A 27,963-nucleotide genomic window follows, 5' to 3' on the forward strand; every position below is an offset into this window, starting at 1 on the left:
CGGGAGATCCTGGGCAGCGGCCGAGTTTGCGAGTTCATTAGTGACTGATACCCTGGTCTGCTCTGTGGCGCTGGGGCCGCAGATTGGATGTGATGGTCCTGTCCTCAGTTCCGGTGTGGCAGATGCGGTCGCTTTGTATACACATGCTTTGTTTATATGCGCTCTGATTGGCCCATGCTGACGTTATACTTACCAATGTTGACCCTCTGGTTGGCGTGGGTGGGAGGCTCCGGGCCCTGCCCTGCGGCGACTCGTGCTGTGTGCGGCTTGCCAGGGGGCGGGGCCTGGGCTGTTTACCCACGTTTCCTAGGTGACGGTCACATGTCCTCTCCTTCTTAATTATCATTAGTGCCTCCAAGGATGACACAGGTGGGCAGTCCTGGGCCCTGTCTTCCAGTACCCTCGCGTCTCACGAGGGTCCCGGCTGCGTACCTCCCTCTCTCCGTGGTGAGGGTAGATTCTGCCTTCATATATCTATATTACATGCTGGGGACCGGATATGGGTTGGCATTACAAAAAAGGGTCAGCTGACCGATTCACAACTAGGTGATTGGTCTATAGGGTATATTTAAGAGAGGGTAATTCACACATTTACCACGCCCCGGAAGAAGCCAGTCCTTGGCAAAACTTTGGGTGATAAGGGCCCATGTCTCATCACTCCTTTGTCCACGTGGTAATTATTCAGGCTTCTATGTGTTTTTCACTATATGTAATGTGCGGTTATTATTTTTTATGTGCACTTGCACTGCTTGTACTAAGCTAACACTAGTCATCTACATTATGTGAGCCCATACTTTTGTTCCAGTGTCATACTGGTTACACATCTGTATCCCTGGTGTTTTTTTATGTGATTTTATCCATTGCAATAATAAAGTTTATTTTGGAATTCCATAAACATTTTTTTCGTATTTGTGTGTTCTAGCTCTTATATAAATTCGGTCCAAATGTCATATCCTGCTCCTCTTCTGTCCAATAGTTTTTTTTTTTTACTATTGGTTCAAAATCCCGTATAGTCCCGCGCAATCCCGTAACAGCAATTGGGTGAGTGGGTGGACCACTTTTTACAACAGATCACTGAAATAAACCCTACCTATATTTTTAGTGCAACACAATTTCTTTATGTTCGATAGTCAATTTTTCTTCCAAGCCAGAGGAGCCCCCATGGGAGTGAAATATACGCCTTCATTGGCAAATATTTATATGATATTTTGGGAAGTTTGCCGCATCTTCACCCTCAACAACCTTTTCCCATCACATCCAGTAGGTAGGTCGTTTTATAGACAACCTGCTACTGGTGTGGAGGGGAATGGAGGTTGAATTCCTCAATTTTATGAGTTACATTAATACAAACGAATTTAATTTACAGTTTACACCTCATTTTAGTGAGGAGGTAGTAGAATTTCTGGATATTACAGTTTCATCCCAAAACAACAAGGCTAAGATTAGTCCATACAGAAAAGAGACAGCCAGCAACGCAGTTTTTCTGGCAACATCTTGCCACCCACAACACGTTATTAGAAACATTCCCTTTGGTGACTTGTGTTGCATAAAAAATTATTGTTCAGACCCAGAAGTTTATCAGGTTGAGAAATGTAAGTGGGAGGAGCGTTTTCAGGCAAGGGGTTATTTAATAGGTGATATTCAGACAGCGATAGAAAGGGTGGATAGTATTGAGAGGGAATCACTTGTAGCAGAAAAGGTGAAAAGCAGAGATGAAAGAAGAAGAAAAAATGACAAAAGCAATAATCAGGAGAACAAAACAAAAAGAAAGACTACTTTGGTAACAGTTTATAGCAGCCAGTTTGCGTGCATTAGAATGATCATCAATAAATATGTACCTGTATTGGAAATGGATCTGGTTTTGAGAGTAGTGGTATCAGCGGGAGAAAATGTTGCATCAATAAGAGGGCCATCTTTAGGCTCCAGATTAGGGCTGCAGCTAACGATTATTTTACTAATCAATTAGTTGTCAATTATTTTATCAATTAATCGGAAAAAAACGTCAGAATGCCAAGCCAAAATAAGGGGTTCAGCTGATTCTACTTGAAGAATTATGTACAATGGTCATATTAAAAGTATTCTAGCATGTGATGTGACCAAACAACAGCAATTTTTTACTTTTTTTTTAAGTTTACGCCGGTTGCTATACAGGGTCATTATTAATGATCCTGTACAGAAACCAGCGTAAATTTGATACTGCTGCATGGGTAACTGTCTGAACTATTAAAATAAAATGTTAATGATTTACTAACATTTAATTTTAATAGTTCAGACAATTAGCCATGCGGCAGTATCATATATGTAAAAAACTATTTTTTTTTTTTTTACAATTTTTGTATAGCAATAGGAAAAGGTGGAGCTAATTTTTATTGGGGGTGGTTTATTTACATTTAATTTGTTTTTCCTTTACATTTTTCTATAGCACTCCTGTACACATGGGGGTATTTGCAGACTGCAGAGCATTGCACCCGACCCATGTCTGTAGTACAGACACTAGAATGCAATGCTTTGCACCCCCCCATGTGTATAATGGTGTATATGTACTACATACACACTGTTTTACCCATGGGGGTATGTGCAGAGCATTGCACCATTGTGTCTGTACTACAGACACAAGGGTGGAATGCTCTGCACAAACCCCCACCTGTAAAGCGGTGTGCACTGCTTACCGATATACACATAGGGGTATATGCAGAGCATTGCACCGTTGTGTCTGTAGTACAGACACAAGGGTGCAATGCTCTACACATACCCCCATGTGTATAGTAGTGTAAGTATGTACTACATGCACACTGCTATACACATGGTAGTATGTGCAGAGCATTGCATCCTAGTGTCTGTACTACAGACACAGGGGTGCAATGCTCTGCACACACTGCTATACACATAGGGGTATATGCAGAGCATTGCACTCCTGTGTCTGTAGTACAGACACTAGGATGCAATGCTCTGCACATACTACCATGTGTATAGCAGTGTGCATGTAGTACACACTTACACTACTATACACATGGGGGTATGTGCAGAGCATTGCATCCTAGTGTCTGTAGATGACACTAGGGTGCAATGCTCTGCAGATACCCCCCATTTGTGTGTCAATAAGCAATGTGGCAGTAACAGGGGCAGGGCGCATTAAACTGCAGGAAACTGTCCTACCGGCGGCAGTAGTACGGAGCCCTCCATGGCAGGCTGAGGCTCCATAAGTGTAGAGCGTCCACAAGCGGCGGGGGAGGGGAGGAGTTCAGAGAAGCAGCCGCACATGTGATTGGTGAGCAGTGGGTAGCGGAGCGTGGGAGAGGGACTAAACTAACTGAACAGAGGCTGCAGCAGTGCGGACTAGCATCTGACCACGTGCCCGCAGAAGTGTTATCACAGCCGGAACCCGGACAACGAATCGGCCGATTATTCGATAACGGGATTCGTCGACAATTAATCCAGTTATCAAATTTTATCGATAACTTTGATTAATCGTTGCAGCCCTACTCCAGATTATCCCCAAGTTTATTCAATAGTGACTCCCGCAAACCAGCCAATAACAGTTGGCTAAACAGTGGGAATTGGAAGTGTGGTCACCGAAAGTGCATTAAATGTTCACATATGCAAATCAACAAAGAATTTAGCTTGTATGTTACTGGAGAAAAATATAGTATTAAGTTCAGAAATACTGCTACATGAAGTTAACATTGTGGTCAAGGGGTTTTTGGCTAGGTTTCCAACAGGTTTTTTTCTGGCGTTTCTTGGAAAACTGCCACTGCATTTTTTGAGCTAAAGTCAGAAGGGAGGAGAAGTATAAGTGCTTTCTTCATTGTTCCCATTTCTTTTAAATACACTTCAGGCTTTGGCTTAAAAACTGAAATGGCAGTTCTCAAAAAACGCCAGAAAAAAACTTGTGCAGAAACATTGCCTTCAGCTGTCCCATTCACATAGAAGATTTTCCGACAAGGAAATTGTGCAATCCAGATATGTACGAGGTAATTTTTTGCATGGATTTTCCCAAGATATTTTTTACGCAGTAAGTGAACAAGATTTTTACAAATCCCATCCACCTTGCTGCTATTGTAATACACTATGGATTTCCCCCTATTGTAATACACTATGGATTTTCCCCATCTGAACATAGACTAAAAGTCCATGAACACAGTTTTGTGACTTAGCAGAGACTACATACTTTTACTTGTAAAGACTAACATCTCGGGATTTCAGTTTCTTATTATAAACTAATTTTTAGCTTACATAAGTTACTTACATGAGCTAGGAAAGTGAACATTACTAGGTCAAATACCTAAAAATCATTACACAAAACATTACAAATACCTACAAGAGCCAAAAATTGAAATCAACTCAACCTAAAGTTTTTATATTTGTGCTGGCAAACAAAGTGAATTCAGTGATCGCCATTGTAACCTGCTGCCACAAAGTGGCACATGACCAACATTTGTTGTACCAAAGCTGCATAGCATTCAGGTAAAACACTGAATCTTGTAGAAAGACAAAATGAAAACATTAATTTTCCTGGCTTGGTGTCACATTAGGTATACAAACAGAACACAACAAAACCAGCAGAGATGTGAAGGTTCTAAATATAAAAAGGGGCTTGCCGAGCACAGCCTGATGAACATAAAATTCAGCGGCTGCTGTTCTTACAAAAGGGTTGATGAAGGGCTACAACTTTACTGAATACATTCAGTAAATGTGCATAGTTGTTGGCTGCTTTAAAAGTGTCACCCGTGTTGGTAACAAGCCACAATGCTTCTTTAAATACAGAAACTCGCGTCCAAAGTAAAGTCAAGAGAGAAGTGAATGTATACTTTTTTCATCTAGCCTAACGACTTTGGGTTTTTCTAACTTTGAGTTAAAATAATTAGTTTATACTGCAACTCCAAATACATATGAAGGCGTTCTACTGATTATAGGTATACAGCAAGGCACAGTCTAAAAATTATTACACTTGAGTATTTCTAAAGGTCAGCCTTGAAATGGAAAGTAAGGAGTCTATAAACCATGGTGAGGACTGTCTGAAAACTCATCACAGCTCCTTATAAATATTTATGCTAAACGAGTACATTTTATAGGGCTATGAAATGTAATTAGTTCTGCAATAACAGCCACAGGTATGTAACAAAACAAGCGTTCAATAAAGAAAAACCGTTTTATTGGACAAGTCTTGCATTTTTAATAAAATACAAGAGATGCAAGAAATACAAACCAGATCAAATTGTAATTGTTAAAATATTGTAAGGCATAGGTGTAGAAGTGAGGAGGGCTTTGTGGATGACAGTGATCGGTTTAGCACAAGGTAGAATACAACTAAGTGAATTTGTGAGTCAAGCACTTCTATGCAAAACACTTCACCAATGCATGTATCACATCAACAAGCAGGTCTTGCTCAAGGCAACGGGAAACATAAGTAAAAAGAATAGGAAAATTACCAAAAAGTGCAGTGCAGCCTATTCTCAGGCCTAAGGGAATAAAAACAGTGTACACAAACTTTAGCTAGAGCAATAGAGAAGGTGGCATCAGATTGCTAAAGCCATGTTCATCTGAGAGCCTACAGATTGAGAGTTGAAAAGGAATAAGTTATGAATAACAATGAGTTTGTTGAGCACCGAGAGACCTAGAGTACATTTAAAGAAGAAGACATTCAACAAATGTTAATCAGGTATGCATGGTTTATTTGTAAGGCAGGTAAGAAATTGAAATTAGGAGTAAAAGTGGACCAGGGTTAGGAGAGAAATTTACTTCCCTTTCAAGGACCAAGTAGCCATCATCTACCGACCACCAGGCCCTGTAACCAGCTTCATTGACAACTTCCCTACCTGGCTAATACAGTTCCTCTCCTTGAACATCCCCACTATCATCATGGACAACATGAACATCCCCAAATACACATCCCCAGTTAGTCGCCTCTTGCCAGCCAAAACATTCTATAATACGACAGTCACCTCAGCTCTCGACTCGGTTGCCCTTCTCACATACAATAGAACTCAATGTATCAACAGCCAGCCCTGGCACACTCATTTAACAAAACAACTGAGGCAAGCCTCTAGGGCTGCAGAGCGGTATCATATCTTATGCATCACATAGCCCCAACTACACTGCACTATAGATGGCTGCTTCCCTAACTGCTCCCAAATGACGAGCTGTCTCCCTCACCTAATGTTTCCCTCCCCTCTCCTTGTAAATAGTAAGCCCTTACGGGCAGGGCCCTCGCTCCATCTATATCAGTCTCTCATTTACCTGCGTTTGTGTCATGTATTTTAACCTTTATCAAATGTAAAATTCCCTGAAACCAAGGGTACTATATAAATAATAATAATAATTAATAATCCCCTGTAGCTAATAGCAGGGAATAAAAAAAAAGAGACAGAAGATAGTTCAGTGATTTATTAGCCTGGCATATAAGGTGATTTAAGGTGATGTAGAGAATGTATTGTGTATGTAAGCTGTACAAGGGTGAAAGAAGGAGAGAGGGACTGGTGTGGAGAGAATCCACCAAGGACATGAAGGGACATTAGGCTTGAAAAAAAAACAACACCTAAATAAAGATAGAAGTAACACATTGTGAATATTTTGGGTGATGGCCTTTTTAGAGAATAAAAAAACCCATAGTCATTGAAATAACTGCTGAAGAGGTCTTTATTTTAAAAAACAAAAGTATTAGTGTAAAGTACAAGTTATGAAAATTGGTATGTGTTCCTTATGTTATAGTATCTGTGATATGTTTTCAGTATGTTATTCTAAACAGAAGTCTTTTAGTTACAACATTTCAATAATTATAAGAATTGTTATAAATACTGATTGAATTAATTTTAGGTAAAAAGATAATGCTTAACCCCTTCAGGACCAAGCCCATTTTGGCCTTAAGGACACAAGCGTTTTTTGCACATCTGACCACTGTCACTTTAAACATTAATAACTCTGGGATGCTTTTAGTTATCATTCTGATTCCGAGACTGTTTTTTCGTGACATATTCTACTTTAACATAGTGGTAAATTTTTGTCGATACTTGCATCCTTTCTTGGTGAAAAATCTGTAAATTAGATGAAAAATTTGAAAATTTTGCATTTTTCTAACTTTGAAGCTTTCTGCTTGTAAGGAAAATGGATATTACGAATACATTTTTTTTTGTTCACATATACAATATATCTACTTTATGTTTGCATCATAAAATTGACATGTTTTTACTTTTGGAAGACACCAGAGGGCTTCAAAGGTCAGCAGCAATTTTCCGATTTTTCACAAAATTTTCAAACTCTGTATTTTTCAGGGACCAGTTCAGGTTTGAAGTGGATTTGAAGGGTCTTCATATTAGAAATACCCCATAAATGACCCCATTATAAAAAACTACACCCTCCAAAGTATTCAAAATGACATTCAGTCAGCGTTTTAACCCTTTAGGTGTTTCACACGAATAGCAGCAAAGTGAAGGAGAAAATTCACAATCTTCATTTTTTACACTCGCATGTTCTTGTAGACCCAATTTTTGAATTTTTACAAGGGGTAAAAGGACAACATTTTTACTTGTATTTGTAGCCCAATTTCTCTTGAGTAAGCACATACCTCATATGTCTATGTAAAGTGTTCGGCGGGCGCAGTAGAGGGCTCAGAATGGAAGGAGCGACAAGGGGATTTTGGAGAGTACATTTTTCTGAAATGGTTTTTGGGGGGCATGTTGCATTTAGGAAGTGAAGAGAGTCCAGCTCACCTCCCGTGTCGTGCTATGCACGGACCGGTGCCCGGCCAGGCGCCCCAGATACTGGAAATGAAGAAGGAGTCCAGCACTGCAGTGAAGGCAGCTTTATTAAGTGAGGAGCAAGCAATAAAACCAGTACTGACTAGTGTGCTTTTATTGCTTGCTCCTCACTTAATAAAGCTGCCTTCACTGCAGTGCTGGACTCCTTCTTCATTTCCAGTGCATTTAGGAAGCCCTTATGGTGCCAGAACAGCAAAAAAAAAAAACACATGGCATACCATTTTGGAAACTAGACCCCTCGGGGAATATAACATGATATAAAGTGAGCTTTTATACCCCACAGGTGTTTCACGACTTTTGCAAATGTAAAAAAAAAAAAAAAAAATTTACCTAAAATGCTTGTTTTCCCCAAAATTTTATATTTTTAAAAAGGGTAATAGCAGAAAATACCCCTAAAAATTTGAAGCCCAATTTCTCCCGATTCAGAAAACACCCCATATGGGGGTGAAAAGTGCTCTGTTGGCGCACTACAGGTCTCGGAAGAGAAGGAGTCACATTTGGCTTTTTGAAAGCAAATTTTGCTCTGGGGGCATGCCGCATTTAGGAAGCCCCTATGGTGCCAGGACAGCAAAAAAAAAACACATGGCATACCATTTTGGAAACTAGACCCCTTGGGGAACGTAACAAGGGGTAAAGTGAACCTTAATACCCCACAGGTGTTTCACGACTTTTGCATATGTAAAAAAAAAAAAAAATTTTTACCTAAAATGCCTGTTTTCCCAAAAATTTTACATTTTTAAAAAGGGTAAAAGCAGAAAATACCCCCCAAAATTTGTAACACAATTTCTCCCGAGTACGGCGATACCCCATATTTGACCCTAAACTGTTGCCTTGAAATACGACAGGGCTCCAAAGTGAGAGCGCCATGCGCATTTGAGGCCTAAATTAGGGACTTGCATAGGGGTGGACATAGGGGAATTTTACGCCAGTGATTCCCAAACAGGATGCCTCCAGCTGTTGCAAAACTCCCAGCATGCCTGGACAGTCAACGGCTGTCCGACAATACTGGGAGTTGTTGTTTTGCAACAGCTGGAGGCTCCGTTTTGGAAACAGTGGAGTACCAGACGTTTTTCATTTTTATTGGGGAGGGGAGGGGGGCTGTGTAGGGGTATGTGTATATGTAGTGTTTTTTACTTTTTATTTTATTTTTTGTTAGTGTAGTGTAGTGTTTTTAGGGTACAGTCGCACGGGCGGGGGTTCACAGTAGTTTCTCGCTGGCAGTTTGAGCTGCGGCAGAAAATTTGCCACAGCTCAAACTTGCAGCCAGATACTTGCTGTAAACCTCCGCCCATGTGAGTGTACCCTGTACATTCACATTGGGGGGGGGGGAACATCCAGCTGTTGCAAACTACAACTCCCAGCATGTACGGTGCATGGTGTACATTGACTGCTGAGAGTTGGAGTTTGCAACAGGTGGAGGCACAACGGTCGTGAAACAGTGAGTTAGGTAAAAAAAAAAAACAACTCTAAGTTTCACAACCAGTGTGCCTTCAACTGTTGCAAAACTACAACTCTCAGCAGTCCCCGACAGCCAACGGGCATGCTGGGAGTTGTAGTTATGCAACCAGCAGATGCACCACTACAACTCCCAGCATGCACTTTAGCTGTTTGTGCAAGCTGGGAGTTGTAGTTATACAACAGCTGAAGGTACACTTTTCCATAGAAAAAATGTGCCTCCAGCTGTTGCAAAACCATAAGTTCCAGCATGCCCATAAGGGAATGCTGGGAGTTGTGGTGGTCTGCCTCCTGCTGTTGCATAACTACAGCTCCCAGCATGCCCTTTTTGCATGCTGGGAGCTGTTGCTAAGCAACAGCAGGAGGCTGTCACTCACCCAACTGCTGATCCACGCTGCAGGTCAGTCCCTCGCCGCCGCCGCTGCTCCTGGGGCCCCGATCCCAACATTGACGCCGGGGATCGGGGTCCCCAGCACCCGGGGTGCACGTCCCACACCCGCTCACGTCCTCCGGAAGAGGGGCGGGGCGGGTTGCAGGAGTGACACCCGCAGCAGGCGTCCCGATTGGTCGGCCGGTAATCAGGGCAATCGTGCAGGCTTTGGCTTTGGCTGTTCGGGGCCATCAGAGATGGCCCCGAACAGCCAGTAATTCCGGGTCACCGGGTCACTGGAGACCCGATTGACCCGGAATCGCCGCAGATCGCTGGACCGAATTGTCCAGCGATCTGCGGCGATCGCCAACATGGGGGGGCATAATGACCCCCCTGGGCGATATGCCGGGATGCCTACTGAACGATTTCAGCAGGCATCCGGCTCCGGTCACCAACCGGCTAGCGGTGGGGACCGGAATTCCCACGGGCGTATGGATACGCCCTCGGTCCTTAAGGACTCGGAATGCAGGGCGTATCCATATGCCCTATGTCCTGAAGAGGTTAAACTCCTTAATACAAAGGTAAATATTATTGCAATTGCATATTACTAATGCTTATTCAGATCTGTAAAATGCTTAACATAAATGATAAATTTCAGATCAGACTTTAAACTTGTCTGGTCTGTTGAGTACAATATTGACTAAAGAGTTAAGTATTTTATTTAATAATATGAAAATAATTCTGTAGCAATTATTAAGCTGTGAACAAGACTGTTTAAATCACTAACAGTAGTTCCCTTCTGGTGCAACTCTGGTATAATTCTGAAAAGTGCTATAAAGCGGCTTAAAAATGTGGCTTAAGACCTCTATGCAATGCCTACATATCAGATCTTAACCTTGCCAGTTAGCACTTGTTCCTCACATTATGTCTCATTTGTTGTGTTGGACTGCATGACCAACTTTCTGTAACTCTTTGGCATCATTCTTTGTTTACCAACAAATAACAATTTAATAAGAGACAAAGAAAGCCCAAAGTCGTAAAACATCCAATCTAACATAATTACAGCTTGGCCACCAACTTATTGGTATACAACAGTTAAGATGCAAAATTATAAAATAATGTTTTCCTTCCAAGCTCAAATGTCACAGAGGCGGCGTTGAGCGGCAGTATCCACACCTAATCCCTTCCTGCCCTACATGATTGATGAACATGTACTGGAAGTTAAGCAGGGAGGCGTGGGTGAGGGAAGAGGCTTGCATGCTGCTATAAGATACATGAGCTTGGAAGGAAAATGGAAGGAATGGAAGTAATGATTTTATACTGTAACTTTGTAAATAACCATCAGAAAAGAGACAGTTATTACATGTTTTATCTCTCTATGAGCTATCGGCCCATGTCTGCAGTCACAAGTATATTAAATATACATTTTTCAGCCCTCATTACGCTTCAGTACTCACCAGTCCCTCTGTGTGTGAAATTCCTAGGTGTAAGGCTGGTGTCTATGATGTGGTTGTTGGACTGTTCCCATGCTTTTTCTACAATATCTTGGACAACTGCATCATCTGCACATACACTTAAGCTGCTCTCTGGTCTCCAGTAGTTATTACCTATATAATAAAATGTTTATATAGTTAGTTAAAACATACTAAATCAATAAGAACATATATCTTGTTACCTGTCCTTGGGATCAAAAGTTTGTTCCATCTTTAACTATTGTTATCATAATACACCATGGTGTATGTTTATGAATTTTTCATATTTATGAGATCAACAAGTCAAAACGTAGCCATCATCATTACCAACCATAATCTACTTTTACCACTTCTAGAGACCTACTTGCTTCAACCTTTTTCAGGAGTGCTGCAGTTTATAATATTAATAATTTATTGTTATATATTTATAGTTTATAAGTATAGTCATCTGCTTGAAAAAAAAATTAAGGATAAATGAAAGGATGAGGTTGCATGGAGGTGCTTACAGACTAGAAACAGACTCCTCTATAAAGTGTTGAAATATAAGGTAATTCATTATTTTATACCTTATATCAGTATTTCCCAACCAACGTGTCTCCGGCTGTTGCAAAACTACAACTCCCTGCATGCTTGAACAGACTTTGGCATACTGGTTGGGAAAAACTGCCTCAAACCACCACCTGCAATGTTAGGGCTGCATGCATACAGCTGCAATGTGGCTCTTTTTTGACTGGAGCTTTAAAATGATAAACAGAGATACATGGGACCTTTACTGTTCCTTTTCACATTTTTTTGTCAGATTTTATCACAGTATTCTACTTCACATGCCATATGTATGGAACAGGGGTGGATATATCATTTGTGCAGCATATGCTGCTCCACAGGGGCACAAAATGAAATATTTTTTTTGCAGTCTGACAGATTACAAATAACAAGTAGACTTAAATGGGCACTGTCAGATACAAAACCTTTTCATACGTTGCACATCTTGGCAAAACATTAACCTTTACAATATACTTCATAAAAAATATTTCCTTTTTATAGAAATCATGGCTTATAAAATCATGGCTTTGTCCAAGCTGAAGCACAGGCATGGACAAAGTCCAGTAAGTGAGGATAGGCTAGCACCCTGTGTTTTCTCCTGTCTGATAGGACTCCTCTGTGCTCTCTCCTGTCTGATAGGACTCCTCAGTGCGCTCTCCTGTCAGATAGGACACCTCTGTGCTCTCTCCTGTGTGATAGGACTCCTCTGTGTTCTCTCCTGTGTGATAGGACTCCTCTATGCTCTCTCCTGTCTGATAGCACGCCTCTGTGCTCTCTCCTGTCGGATAGGACTCCTCTGTGCTCTCTCCTGTCTGATAGGACTCATCTGTGCTCTCTCCTGTGTGATAGGACTCCTCTGTGCTCTCTCCTAATAGGACTCCTCTGTGCTCTCTCCTGTGTGATAGGACTCCTCTGTGCTCGCTCCTAATAGGACTCCTCTGTGCTCTCTCCTGTCTGATAGCACGCCTCTGTGCTCTCCCCTGTCTGATAGCATGCCTCTGTGCTCTCTCCTGTCTGATAGGACTCATCTGTGCTCTCTCCTGTCTGATAGGACACCACTGTACTCTCCTCTGTGCTCTCTTGTCTGATAGGACTCCTCTGTGCTCTCTCCTGTCTGATAGGACTCCTCTGTATGCTCCCCTGTCTAATAGGACTCCTCTTTGCTCTCTCCTGTGTTATAGGACTGTTCTGTGCTGTCTGATAGGATAGGAGAGAGCACAGAGGTGTGCTAGCCAACCCTTACTTACTGAACTTTGTCCATGTAAGATTCTCAACAAAGTCATCTGAGAGGATGATGACCACCTAAATCTTGGCTGGAGTATGGAGTATAATACTGTGTGCTTGAGTGATAAGACTAAGTTTCTTTTTCTGTTCTTATTCTGTTCATATAATGGTCATCACATTTAAAGGAACCAGTCAGGTAAACAAATCCATTGTGTTATGCTTGATACAAGACATGGGGGCAGTGTATCACACAAGGATTCTGTCTTTTATAGTCTTTGATAAACACAGAATATCTGTTTTGCCTGGAGTCTTCCTTTAATTGCACTTTATATCTTATTTCAAGAAACCATGCAGTTCTGAGCTGCAGAAAAAGGATATGAACTGGAAGCCACATAGGTCCTGAAGCAACATTAAAGAAGCAGCTAGACTTAATTTTATAGCTGCTTATAAATGAGAAATACTACCCATATTCTCATAGTAATTCCGGATTTCAGTGTGTTTATCACATGAATTCCACGTCACATATTGTACCACTGCCAAAAGCTTGCCTGCCTGACACAATGATCCCCATTTTATTGTCTGCTTGACAATACAAATATACCATATTCAATAACACAAATATACTGTATTCAATATTAGTATTTCAATGGCTTCCTTCCTTAAGATGTTTACAAAACAAATACACATCCACATCTGGGAATAATTACAAAAATGGAAACACAGAATAAAATTAGGAGCGTTAATTATTATTGCATCTGAAAACTCATACGAGTGTTTCCTGCTTTTGTGAACCAACATCTATAATTTAGCAATGAGTGGATTGTACTGTGTTTGTGAATCTGTTCACGAGCACCCTCAAGCTGACTTGTTCTATTCTATTAATGTTAAAATGTCAACCATGAAATTCAAATAATTGCGACTTAGTACTTTCTGTGGTGGGAAGCAGCCCTCTGATATCCTTCTAATACTGACATTTGCCTTGCACATGAACAAAATAAATAAATAAATAAATGAATAAAAATACTAAAATACAGAAAGAATTAGGGTCAACAAAATGGGACAGTAGGAGCTGTAAAAACAATTATATTTTAAGCTTTTTCCCTCGAAAGGTTCTCTGTTTGTATAAAAATACTACATATGTTATATATAATATTCACATTAATGGCCATTCTCATATTATATTTTATCTGAAGAAAAAGAAAGTAGATTTAAACTAATGTTAATATGTTTTCTCTTTGTCCCTTCAGCAGCACAATGTTGGGTTAAATCAGCCCCTGAGTATTGATAGGACAGATGATTTTTTAAATAAAATAAACACTAATAAACTAGCCCCCACCCTATAAAAGGACATCTTAAGGCTAAGTTTCCACTTGGTTTTTTTTCTGGCAGTTTTTGGAAAACTGCCACTGCAGTTTTTGAGCCAAAGCCAGAAATGTATTAAAAAGGAATAGGACATATAAAGGAAGGACTTATACTGCTCCTCCTTTATGGATCCACTTCTGACTTTGACTCAAAAACTGCAGTGGCAGTTTTCCAAAAACTGCCAGAAAAAAAGACAAGTGGAAACTTAGCCTTACCCTCCCACCTTGTGTTTATTAAAGTAAACTAGGATGGAAAGGTTGTGCTGCTGATGGATACTCTTACTTTGCGTTCCCCAGCAGCACAATAATGGGGATTTAGCAATGAGTAACCCCATAGGGAGAGACCTCTTGACTAGTGGAACCGTTTAAAAGCCATCTCCTTCGGGAACTCTAATTTTAACTCATACTGGTTAAGAAACCTAATGCAAGCTAAAAGCTGAATGGAAAATCTGATCCATCAGGATAACAGTCTGTTCAGTGGAAGAGGTGGACACTGCTCTAGAAGTTGGATTGCCTAGAGGGAAGAGAAGGTGTGTGACACTACAGAAGAAGTCTTTATAAATATTATACTACACCATCTTCAAAGGTCAACCACCCAGTCAGGTGCCTAGGTGTACTCTGTTGGAATTTTTTTTTTTTAAATCAACTGGTACCAGACAGTTCTGGGGAAATTAAGAAAAATAAAAATGCCCCAAAGCCACCACAATATCTGTTCTGTGTCCCCTGTAGTTATCCATGTGGTTTTGGCAGCTCCTATGGCCCCTGTAGTCTCCTAAATATTCTTTTTCCTTGCTTGCAGCCCAGACTACAACTTACAGAAGTCAGTGCAGATCTGTGTAATAGCTGCCAGCCAATTGCTTTCACTATCTGTGTGCATGCTGCGTTTTCCGTCAGCAGCACACACTACATGTCTTTTCTTTTAAACTACCATATTTATGTCGGGGCATGGCCTGGATGGAGAGCTGAGTGGTCACACTCTGCAGTGCTCCCACTGACCAAGCTCTAATTACCCTGACTACCCTATAATCCTGTGGCCCCGACTCACCTCTCTGACTCCCGGGTCTGTGGAGGCAGTGGGGCTGGTTTCAGTGCGGTTCGGGAGCAGCGGGCGGCGTAGATATAAGAGAGGAGTACCTGCGGTGGCAGATCAGCTGGTGCGGAGGTCCCTGAGGAGTTGCAGGAGCACTGAGAGGCATGGCAGGTACCGGGAGGAGGTACTGAGAGGTCCAGAAGCAGGCTGGTGGCAGGCCAGGGGCCTGCATTGATTCCTTGCATGCGGGGAGCAGCGGCCATTATACCCTGCTTTGTGGGAGTGGCCTTCAGGTTGCCATTGTAACTCCCGCTGCCCCGGCTGAGTGGAGGGCAGTCTCTGTGTGCTGTGCAGGGAACACCTGCTCCTGTACAGCGGCTGCAGCACTCTATCCTCTGGCCCTCATCTATCTCCTCTCAGGGGGGCATGCTGAGACTTGTGGTGCGAAGCAAAGAGCCTCCTTGCACACTGCTACATTTGGCATCTGCTTGCTTGTACCCAAAGGAGGACTGCTGGGCCTTGTGGTGCAGGGAGCTTGCCTTGCAGCTGTGGTGGGTGCCTGACTATATTCCTGCTGAACTTTGCTATTCTCTGCTGAGACTTGTGGTGCCTCACCTCACCCTCAAGAGCTGCATTTGTGGAGTGCAGCTGTGAATATCCCTTAGCTGTCTGTGGCTGGTGGATCTGTTGGGATCTGTGGTGCTTACCTGCATTACTCCCCCTTGGGTGCCGGATACAGTGCTGCTCTTCTACACCTCATATCCCGACAGAGGGCTGCTGGGACTTTTAGTGCTCTACTTGTGGCTCCGGTTCTTGGGGCCTGTTGTGGTGCCATCCTTCTACATCTCATACACAGGTGGTGTACGCTGCTGGAGCTTGTGGGACTTAATATCCTGGTGCTCGCCGGGTGCTGCTCCACTACTTCCCTTCTACTGCCTGTCTCCTGTGGAGCTTATACTTACCTCTGGACTCTTCTCCATACCATGCATTGCTACTATGGGTGGACTGTGGGGCAAATCAAAGAAGTCTAAACTTACTGCTGAGGCTGTTAGACAATTCTCGGAGGATGAGGCACACTCTCAGGCGAGCGGGCGCTCAAGAAGGGACTCCTGTCTTGCCACGCCTTTGGCTTCCAAGGTCTCTGCTCACATTGTCTAAGCCTGCAGAGGTGGTGGGACAAGAATCTCTTGACCCGACTCCTTCGCTGTCTCTCCTAGCCCTGAGAGGCGCTGCTCCCCGCCTATGCTACATGTCCTGCTGCTTCGGTGGATCAGAAGCTTACAGAGTTGCTTGCGGCCTTTACCTCCTGCCAGACTATGGTGATCTCCAAGGTGTATGAGCTGCGACATGAGTTTGTTATCGTTCGTCATGAGATGCAAAAACTATGCGTACGTACGGAGGAGGTGGAACGCCGGGTTTCTACAGTTGAGGATACCTTTCACGCACTGCCGGAAAAAATGGCCTCTCTACAGCGACAAGTAAAAACTGTCCTGGATTGTGCTGATGACATGGAAAATAGGCTTCGGCACAACAATATTCGCCTGGTGGTCCTTCCGGAGAAGGCAGAGGGGTCGGATCCTGTGGAGTTTCTGGAGATCCTGCCGGCGGACACTTTCTCACCTTACTTCACTGTGGAAAGAGCACGTAGGGTGCCGGGCAGGCCTCCTCCTCCTGGAGCTCCTCCTAGACCTTTTCTTGCAAAATTACTACACTTCAAAGATCGGGACGCAATCCTGCGAGCTGTACGCATAAAAAGGGAGGTGCGCTGTAATGGAAGCAGAGTTGTCTTTTACCCAGATTTCTTGATGGAGCTACATAAACAAAGCACCAAGTTCACTGAGATGCACCTTTGACTCCGCACTAAGGGATATCGCTATGCCATGCTGTTCCCGACTTGTCTTCAAGTGGTGGATGGTGCGACTGCCAGGTTCTTCACGTCTCCAGTCGAGACCCTGCAGTGGGTGGATGCTGCACCTCCTGTGGCTCCTCTGGACTGATCCTGTGGCGAATCAGTGCAAGTCTTCTCCTGCTTCCCATTTCTTCAGTTAGTATAGGGAGCTAGGTTAGTGGTTGGGGCCAGCCTTAGAGTTCATGGACTACGGACTATGAACTCTAAGACTAGGGATCTCTAGTGAGTTGGCCACAGAGATAGTAAAAGTGGGTTGGGTTGGTGGGAGTGGGGTGGGCCACTCTAAAGGAGTTCTTGCTACCTCCCATTAGTTTGCGTTTAGGGTCTAGGTCTGCACATGTTCCCAGTATTAGACAGGGTTTTGTTAGGGATGTTTTCTTTGTATTTTGCATTTGTTTGTGTTTGTGCCCCGTCTGTCTTTGTGATGTCTTGTATCTTATAAGTGGTATGTATGGTGTTTGTTCCCGGAGAGCCTCAGGTGGTAGCATTTTGTTTTAGGCGCTTTTAAAACTACCCAGGAGCTTTTATGTGCAGGAGGGGGTTCTCTGCCCAGTGGTGATCTTACTGCAAATTGTCATTTTAGGCATTGATAATGGGGTCACTTCGTATTGTGAGTTGGAATGTTAGAGGCCTTAACTCCAAATTTAAAAGGGCTGCCCCTAAACTTTGTAAAGAAGCAGTGTCCACACCTGATTTGTTTACAAGAAACTCATCTTACAAGTTAGAAAATCCTTGCTCTCAAATGGGTTTGGATAGCGAGGGGATATCCACATATTCTTCCTCTGCTGGGGGGGGGGGGGGGGGGGTGTCTATTTTGGTGACTAAATCTCTTCCCCTGGTCATTGATCAAGTAGCTTGTGACAAATTTGGAAGGTTTGTGATTCTTCAATGTTCATTATATGCCTTCATTCTATCTTTTGGTGTCTGTGTACGTCCCCCCTCCATTTCGTGTTGATGTCTTAGACTGTGTCACATCCAGATTACTGACGTTTCCCTCTCTGCCTGTTCTCCTTATAGATGACTTTAATGCAGTCCCAGATCGGAGTGTCGATCGCACTGGTGCAGCGGAACCCGGCTCCCCTGGACTTAATGCCTGGAGTGCGGCACTGTCTCTTACGGAGGTTTGGCGTTGGAGGCATCCGTCTGACCCATTATTCGCCTTTTACTCAGCAGTACATAAATCGTTCCCCAGGATAGATTTGGCGTATGCCTCCTCTGATCTTCTACCTTTGGTAAGAGATGTCATGTACACCACTAGGGGGATCTCAGACCACTCAGCTTTTGTACTGTCATTGGGTCCAGGCCCTTGCCACTCCTCCAAAGTCTAGCAGATGCATCCCAATTGGCTGCAGGAGGAGGTGGTAACAGCATCCTTGCTGGAAGCTCACAATTTTTTTTTGGGAACATAATGGGTCTCACCCCAAGTTAGTGCAATGGGATGCTTATAAGGCTCATCTTAGGGGGGCTTTTATGACTGGAGTTGCCGGATGGAGGGGGGAATATTCGGCTAGGGAACGTGTGCTGCAGATAAGAGATTGGGGTTTTGGAAGCTGATGTGGTGAGGGATCCTTCCCCTGATGTTGAACATCAGAGGGCTCTCCTGATCCTTCAGAGAGTAAAGGTTCAACAGAAGATGGTGGACAGGGAGTCGGCCATATTCGAATTTGGGGATAAAAATGGTAGGTTATTGGCATATTTGGCGATAGAGTGTAGGCCAGTGGTCGCTATACCTTGTATTAGGGGTGCTTCTGGTATTTTGGAATCTGATCCTATTGCTATTAATTCTGTCTTTCGGGACTTTTATACTGATCTCTATACCTCTCAATTAGAGAAGAGCGAACTTACAGTAAATTTGATTTGTCACGAACTTCTCGGCTCAGCAGTTGATGACTTTTCCTGCATAAATTAGTTCAGCTTTCAGGTGCTCCGATGGGCTGGAAAAGGTGGATACAGTCCTAGGAGACTCTTTCCTAGGAATGTATCCACCTTTTCCAGCCCACTGGAGCACCTGAAGGCTGAACTAATTTACGCAGGATAAGTCATCAACTGCCGAGCCGGATTGCAGGTTATGCCGGACAGTTTAGTGCCATTTGTGAAAGTATTGCCTCTTACACCCTTGACACCCTCAGCCAGCCGATCTAGATGCCCCTTTCTCTGATGATGCCTGGTGAAGCGGAATTTCCGAGAAACGCATTGCATTGTGGGAATAAAGAAAACTATCGATTTTATTTTGGTCTCAAGCGCCTGTTTGACTCTACGTGGTTTGGAGGAGTTTTTACGTTCTTTCTCTGATGAGGAAGTTTCTATGGCTATTGCTTCTTTGCAGATGGGGTAAACTCCGGGATTGGATGGGATGATCGGAAATTGGTACAGGGCGAATGAAGAGCGGCTGATACCTATTCTACAGAACCTATTTAGCGTAGCTATGGAGACTGGGAGGCTCCTTGATTCCATGAGAGAGGCCCTTATCGTAGTTCTTCCTAAACCAGGAAAGGATCTGACTATACCATACTCTTACAGACCTATTTCCCTCCTTAATGTAGACATCAAACTTTTGGCTAAAATATTAGCTAATAGGTTACGAAGGGTCATAGTCGCTATCGTTCATCCTGATCAGACGGGCTTCATGCCAGGGAGAGCCACAGATATTAAGATTACATTTTAGCATAGCCACTGCGGAAGGGGTTCACTCTGTGGGATATGTAGTTAGCCTAGATGTGTATAAGGCTTTTGATTCGGTGGAATGGGTGTGTCCTGGGGGTACTTTTGGTTTGGTCCATGGTTCCGGGTGTGGGTACGCTTGCTATATGATAGCCCTAGAGCCAGGGTGCAAACCAATTTAGAGGTCTCGGAGTCCTTCCAGCTCGGTAAAGGTACACGGCAGGGCTGCCCCGTCTCCCTTTTTGTTTGCCCTAGCAGTAGAGCTGCTGGCTATGGCTATCAGATCGTCCTCTTTTCTTCAGGGGTGTAGGGCCTCCGTAGAGCACAGAGTGTCCATGTAGGCAGATGACACACTGGTTTATTTGGCTGATGTTCAGGGCTCCCTGGGGGCCTTGTTTGTCCTTTTAGACAAATTTAGTTCTTTCTCCGATCTTAAAGGGGTACTCCGGTGAAAACCTTTTTTCTTTTAAATCAACTGGTGGCAGAAAGTTAAACATATTTGTAAATTACTTTTATTAAAATATCTTAATCCTTCCAGTACTTATTAGCTGCTGAATGCTACGGCGGAAATTCCTTTCTTTTTGGAACACTGATGACATCACGAGCACAGTGCTCTCTGCTGACATCTCTGTCCATTTTAGCAACCATGCATAGCAGATGCATAGCAGATGTATGCTAAGGGCAGCATGGTGGCTCAGTGGTTAGCACTGCTGCCTTGCAGTGCTGGGGACTTGGGTTCAAATCCCATTAAGGACAACAATAAATAAAGCGTTATTCTTATTATAATAACGTCAGCAGAGAGAACTGTGCTCGTGATGTCATCAGAGAGCACTCCAAAAAGAAAATAATTTCCTCTGTAGTATTCAGCAGCTAATAAGTACAGGAAGGATTAAAAAATTTTAATAGAAGTAATTTACAAATATGTTTAACTTTCTGCCACCAGTTGATTTAAAAGAAAAAAGGTTTTCACTGGAGTACCCCTTTAAGGTTAATTGGGCTAAGTCTTCTGTGATGCCACTTTCGGTGGCTGCGGACCCCATTCCATCTCTTCCTCATGGGTTGCAAACAGTTTCTCAATTTAGATATTTGGGAAAGGAGGATTCTCCATGTCAGGGACTATGTAAGGTTGAACTTAGATCCAGTTATGTCGTTGGTGTTAGTCAAGCTACAGACCTGGTCTTCTTTGCCTCTTTCCCTAGCTGGCAGGATTAAGACCTTTAAAATGATATACCTACCTAAGTTTTTTTTATCTCTCCCATCTTTCTCCAGTGATTCCTCCTAGGAAATATTTAGTTAAGCTGGGTGGCACCTTGAGATCCTTCTATTGGTAAAGTAAACCACCGCGACTGGGTCAGGTGCTGCTTCAGGCATCCAAACAGTGGGGAGGCTTAGCTGCTCCTAACATGTACGATTATATTTTAGCATCTCAATTGGTGTATGCTGCCTGGTTGATCGACCTGGATCTGGCGAATGCATCTAATGCCCTTGCAGGAGCTCTCGTGGGTTCGTATGAAACCTTGACCAATACCCTTTACAGATACACCTATAATTTTTGTTGGCCCCTATTCAAGGTGTGGTTGGTGGTCTCCAGATGGTTCTCGTTGCTGATGATGTCTCCTAGAGCACCACTGTGGGGGGAACCCTTATTTTGAGCACCTACAAAAGTTGGAGGCTGCCGGCTATTGGAGTGATCATGGAGTCAAGTTCGCTATGCATTTGTTTGGGGTGTTTCCTTCTTTCCCCTCTTTCTCCGAATTACGAGGCCGCTTTAATCTCCCTCGAAGTGCTCAGTTTTGGTACCTCCAGCTGAGGCATGCGGTAGTGGTGCAATTTGGCGGTCTTGATGTGACTCCAGCTTCTTCGGAGGTAGAGCTACTTCTGGGTACCACTGACCTTTCCAAACCTCTGATTCAGGCATATGCATTACTTCAATCTGTGGGCCCTGACCCGTTTGAGTTGGCTTTTGTAAAATGGGTGGCTGATATTCCTGATCTGTCGGAGGACCAGTGCAGGGAAGTTACTAAAACCTATTACCCTACGGTGGTCAGTGCTAAGAACCTACTTATCCAAGCTAGACTGATCCTATGTCTATATTACACTCCAGTCAAGCTGTTCTGTTTAGGGGTTTCTGTTTCAGATTCTTGTTTTAGGTGTCACGTGGATGTGGGCTCTCTTCTACACGCTATGTGGAGCTGCCCATGTGTGGAACCCTTTTGGAGAGAGGTGATGCAGTTCTTGACAGATCACTTAGAGTTTCCCTTTGTGTTTTCCCCTGTTGTATGTCTGTTAGGTGTTATTAATTATCTGGCCTCGGGCTCCCATAGGCACTTACTCATTCGGTTTCTCTTGTTCTGTGCCCGTAAGGTTCTGATAATGGCATGGAAGGATAGCTCTCCTCCTCCTAATGTGAGGTGGTTCCATCTGGTTAATAAATATGTACCGATGTATAGGTCTCTTTATAGTAGTCGTATATGCCCCAAAAAATTTCACAAAGTCTGGATGGCATGGTTACTGATAGGTGAATCGGTGGTGCCCCCGGAACGTGTGAGTTGTCCCTGTTAGTGCGCTTGTTTCTCTCTAACTCTGTGAGGTGGGGGATTGCTCCGGAAGTATGTGTGTATGCCTGATTTTCCATTCCTGAGATGCTTCAGTATCCTGTCTCTATCATTCTCACTGTGGGGGATTGGGGAGCTCTGTGCTCGAGCTACATGTTTATTGTATGTTCTGTTTATTCTTCATCAAAAGTTATAAATAAATACTTAAAAAAAAAATATATATATATATATATTTATATATCTCAAATTTTTTAAGCTAACATTTTTAGGTTAAAGTCTATCTGCTTGTTTTATGCCAAAAAACCCTTTCTGGCCCCGCAATAGCCGCTGCTTCCCTCTCCATCCCCGGCTGCTACCTGATTCCCTCCCCATCCCCAGCTTTCATATTTACCTGTCCTGCAGGCTCTGGTACCGGCGGCATCCTGCACTGTTGCTGTGTGCTGATGAGTCACGTCCTCAACACAATGTTATAGGCCAGCGCGTGTTATACCCCAATAAATAAGGTATCCTTCCCCTCAGCAATAAATCATGCCATGCTCTGAATGGCAGCAGTCAGATCTACAGCAGGAAATGAGCATTGTTATATGCTGAGTTGTGACAGAGAATCTTCACTGCTTCTCTGTATGCACACAGGAAGAAGAGGGGGAGGGGAGCTGTGCCTGTGAAGCCAGAAATCATGTGTTTGTCTTGCAGGAGGGTGTGGCTAGGTCTCATTGAGGGGTTTACACAAAGATAAGCAGGATCTGAATAGGACGTCTTTCTCACAGTCCCTGCATGTAAGTGACAGATGAAAGAGGGAAACTGCTTTATATAGCTAATGAATGATATTTAGACAAATAAATAGGTTGGCGAGAGGGAAAAGGATGGGCTATGGGTTTAGTTCTTTGGAGTACCCCTTTAAACCGATTTGTAAATTACTTCCTGTACTTATCCCCTGTTGTATACTATAGAGGAAGTTGTGAAGTTCTGACCACAGTGCTCTCTACTGACACCTCTATTCATGCCAGAAACTGTCCAGGGCAGGTTTGCTATGGGTATTTGCTCCTTTTCTGGACAGTTCCATAAACGGACAGAGGTGTCAGTAGAGAGCACTGTGGTCAGACAGAAAAGAACATCACAACTTCCGCTGTAGTATACAGCAGCTGAAAAGTACTGGAAGGATTAAGATTTTTTAATAGAAGTCATTTATAAATCTGTTTAACTTTCTGGTACCAGTTGATTTGAAGATAATTGTTTTCCACCGGAGAACCCCTTTAGTGGTGCAGAGGTAGCAGTCACACTGGGGTCCTGGTGCCTAAGGGGGCCCCAAAGTACATCTGCCTCATAAGAGACCAGTAGTAAAATTGGCACATGGGCCCTGTTGCAGATTTTGCATCGATGCCCTGAAGCTAGAAATCATGCCTCTGCACCCAGTTGTCCTAGCATGCCCCATAAAGGCACTGTTTGGCTATAGCTACATTATATAATACATCAATCATAAATAAATAAGGATGGTTGAAGGTGACTACAGATGAAAAAAATCTCTATAAAAAGTTTAGGTGTCCCTCAAACTTTAGTCTATGTGATTTAAAAATAATAACACTCATTTATAGACCACTATATGCATATTTGTATATATAGATGCATTCCTTATAATTACTGTATAGAACATCAAGAACACAGATGTACTGAGATCTTCCAACCTATCATTGCTATAGGACGTAGCCCTAGTGCTATTTTGAGAATTACATTTGTAGAAAATAAAGCTGGGTTGATATTACAGCAAAGACATACAACTAAATCCTGCTTTTAATTAAAAAGGAAGGAAATAAAAAGGCTAGTGAAATGGATTCCTGGACACAAGGTATAAATATGTGATTTAGAAACTGGAAGCTGGATCCACATTAACATTAATAAACTAAATGTTAAAGTCACATCACAATTAAAATTGTATGAGGCAATGCTTTCAGTTTTATGCTCCGATAATAAGTGAACTAAAAGTCTGGCATTCAGAGAACACAAGAACAAGCTGGGTAATTGGTACAGCAGTGCCCATAAAGCACTCATTATAATATTTTTACTGTATCAGAAAGGAGACTTCCCGGGATTCTTTATTTATTTTTCTTACAGGAATGAAAGGTTTTCTGTTTGTTACTTTGAAGGAGCTACATCCCATGCTGCTTGTTTGAGATCTAATTACCACATTTTAGCCAAAGGATGAAATAGGAGAAAATCATTCATTTTTTATGATTATTGTTGTTTTATTATCGCTTTAGTCTGGTTTTGGCAGATTCTTTTTTTCCTTTTTTTAAAAAATAATTTTTACTGTTGATGTTTCTATTTCACGTCCACAAAGAGGATTGATTTATCATATCTTGTATCATCCGTGTAAAAGTGCAGGAATGAAAAATGAGTTAGCACAAGTGTCAAGGAGATGAGATGCATAAAAATCAAGAAGCCACAATAATTGTATTTTACTTCTACTTAAACTGAGGATAAAAAGTAAAGGCTAATCTGTTAAGTAAACCTTCCACAAAGCAGAAAGATGTGCAGGAAATAAAAAAAAAAACTGTTTTGGAAATCCTAATCTTTCCACCTACTTTTTTGGCTATTTCGCTGAGCTTTTGTTTTTGTTTGTGCTCAGCGTGTAGGTTCAGAACTGCATGCAAACAAATGTCAGCTAAATGCTGAATAAAAAGACAAATGACTAATAATAAATGTTTTGTGTTTTCCAGTCTTACATAACTGCTCACATCTGTCTCAGCCTATATAAAACCTACCTGTGCCACCACAACTGTATGAAGCTTCATAACAAGATTTGTAGTACAACCAGGTTTGGACACACTGGCATCCATAGTATGCAGGTGTTGGATCAGTTATTTGATCAACACTACATGAGGATTTAGGAATCTCAACTCAAGCAGCTACCTAGTAGCTGGTTTGTAATGCCCCCCTGCTCTATTGACCAGGGGATCTAGGGGGTTAAACAGCTGGGATTGAGATTAACAGTTGCCACCCACCATTTATGGTACAAGCTCAGCTCTTGAGCCAGCTCCATATTCTCCTAACACCACTATGATATAATAGTACATCATAAGGCATTTAGATGTCACTTTTATGTGAGTTAAGTCTACAGACATGCCAAAACATTTTGATTGGTTGGAGTCTCAGTGCTGAGACCTCCAATGATCACTAGATATAGCTGGGTAAAGCGCAAGATAGAGCAATTCACTTCCTAGTTCAGTGCTTCATCCGTCAATTTAGTGATCATGGGCTCCATAGACTATAATAGAGGCAGCCTGCGGCAGTGATCTTACCTGGTTGTATCTAGCGATTAATGGAGGTCTCAGAACTAAGACCCTGCCAGATCAAAACTTTTGATGTGTCTGCATGACATGTTAATTTTTTTTTTTAAAGAATAGTAAAGCATTACTGTCAAGAAAAAAACTTTTATGTATGAAATACCTATTCTAAGGTACTTTGCAGCTATGTTACTACATTCACACATGGTGTATTTTCCCTGTGTAAACATTGTCAAACATTGACAAAAATCTCAGTGGTCAGCAGCGATTTGCATGCTTGATCACTATGCTGCTGGATACAATTCTTATTGACCTAGCAGATTTTTAGTACTATACTGTTTAAATAATTAAATATATTGACACAAAGAAAACATATTGCTTCAAAAGCCCATGATAGCTTTGTTTCATTCCTTTACAAATATACTTACAATCATATACACAGAGACTATAGTTAAAAACACTTCATTTGCACCTCATTGGTAGATGCTGCGATTTCTAATATAGATATCTATCACTATAATTATCTTTTAGGCCTAATCCTTAGTTTTAGGATTCAATTTATGATCCATGGAAGATGAGATGAAATGTGCTTCAGGCACAGGGATGGACAATGACAGAGGGCTCTGGAAAAGAATGGTATATAGGCCTATTCTCTTCCAGTTGAGTGCTAGTGCAGACCATTCACGGCTCTCCTGAATATCCCTTACTGGAACGTTAATCCATAATATATTTGAATAAAACTATTACCGCAAGACATATAAGCTTTCTAATATAGTGTTATAACTTATTGTATAGACTTCAGTATGCTATTTATTGAAATATTCCTGACAAGAAGTTGTATAGTCCTTTTCTTTTCATTGTAATGCTGTCTCAACAGTCCCCCAGTTTCTCCATCTCTCCTGAGAAGCACATAATCATCTGCTATCTCGGGAGGTGTGGCTGGATCTTGTCTCTTATCTCAGGCCCAATCACGAGTGAGGTCATTACCTCTGCCCCTATACACATACATATAACTTTTTACTGGTAGGGGGGAACAAAACTTTATTATGACATGCGGAAAGAATGCGGTGTGTTTTTACCATGCTGTCTTGAAGGATTCCACAGGCAGAGGAGCAGCAGGTAGATGAATACAGCAGCTGCTGGCTAACTTTGTAAGGGCATGCTCACACTCTGCAAATCTTTTTCCAACTGAACTGTAGTAAATCAGTAGTGTCTCTGTACCAAAATCTGCTTAAAATCTGCAGCCTGTGCACATACCATCATTCTGCAGGAAATCTCATAGTATGTACTCAGCAAGTTTTCGTGTATGAAATCTGCATGGTAGGCAGTGTATGAGGGCAGATTTCATGCACAAAGACTTGCTGAATACATGTTTGAGATAACCTGCATATTTTTGTGCGTAAAATCTGCAGCAAGCAAGGAACATGTGACCATACCCTAAAAGAAACAAACAATCTGTAGAAGTTGTGGGCAGAGCACTAAAGCCACAGCTATGGGAGGGGGACTGGCAAGAGTGCAGTGGGAGGGAAGTAGGTAGGGTGGGAGGTAATTGATGGAGAGCTGAAGGGAATACATTCATCCTGGGTATTGTAGTACTGAACAACTGCTTACTAAGGTCATAGTGATTTCTGACATAGGCTGAAGGGAGGTAAAAACCCACAAAAACATTTTCTTATCACTACAGAACTAGGGCAGACAGGTAAGCAAATGCAATCTGCTTTTGCAGCATTACATGGCATTATATATATATATATATATATATATATATATATATATATACATATACACACACACATATGCCCACATTGTATTAACATTAACCCCTTAACGACCACGGGCGTAAATGTACGTCCTGGTTTGGCGGAACAGGACGTACATTTACGTCCTCTGTATGAATGCGAGCATCGGATCGGTGCTCTCGTCATACACGGCCAGGGACCCCGCCGGTAATGGCCAACATCCGTGATCGCGCGGATGTCCACCATTAACCCCTCACATGGCGTGATCAGTACAGATCACGGCATCTGCGGCAACGCACATGTTAAAATAGATGATCGGATCGCCCGCAGCCCTGCCGCGGCGATCCGATCATCTGTAATGGCGGACGGAGGTCCCCGAACCTGCCTCAGTCCGTCTCCCGCTCTGGTGTGAGATCGAGCAGACCAGAGGAGAAGATCGCCAATAACACTGATCAGTGCTATTCTCTATGCATAGCACTGAACAATATTAGCAATCACCCCCCACCGCTACTTCTTGCTCCTGCAGCGTCCTGCGTTACGCTGTGAGCAATGACGAGTGACGTGACGCGACGTCACCGTCAGTGCGCACAGTGACAGCTCAGGAGGACG

The 27,963-nt window shown here is 42.6% G+C and overlaps 1 protein-coding gene across 7 annotated transcripts in view; it reads right to left on the minus strand.

Annotated features, from left to right (window-relative positions):
- ZBBX (zinc finger B-box domain containing) overlaps nucleotides 1–27,963 on the minus strand; it is a 205,916-nt gene that overhangs the window by 31,570 nt on the left and 146,383 nt on the right. For all 7 annotated transcript variants that reach the window (XM_056565098.1, XM_056565096.1, XM_056565101.1 and 4 more), the window contains one exon: nucleotides 11,037–11,186. In XM_056565098.1, the coding sequence (XP_056421073.1) occupies nucleotides 11,037–11,186 (150 nt within the window). The remainder of the gene's footprint in view (nucleotides 1–11,036; nucleotides 11,187–27,963) is intronic.

This window comes from Hyla sarda, chromosome 3, assembly GCF_029499605.1.
Source record: "Hyla sarda isolate aHylSar1 chromosome 3, aHylSar1.hap1, whole genome shotgun sequence".
Classification (NCBI taxonomy): Eukaryota; Metazoa; Chordata; class Amphibia; order Anura; family Hylidae; genus Hyla; species Hyla sarda.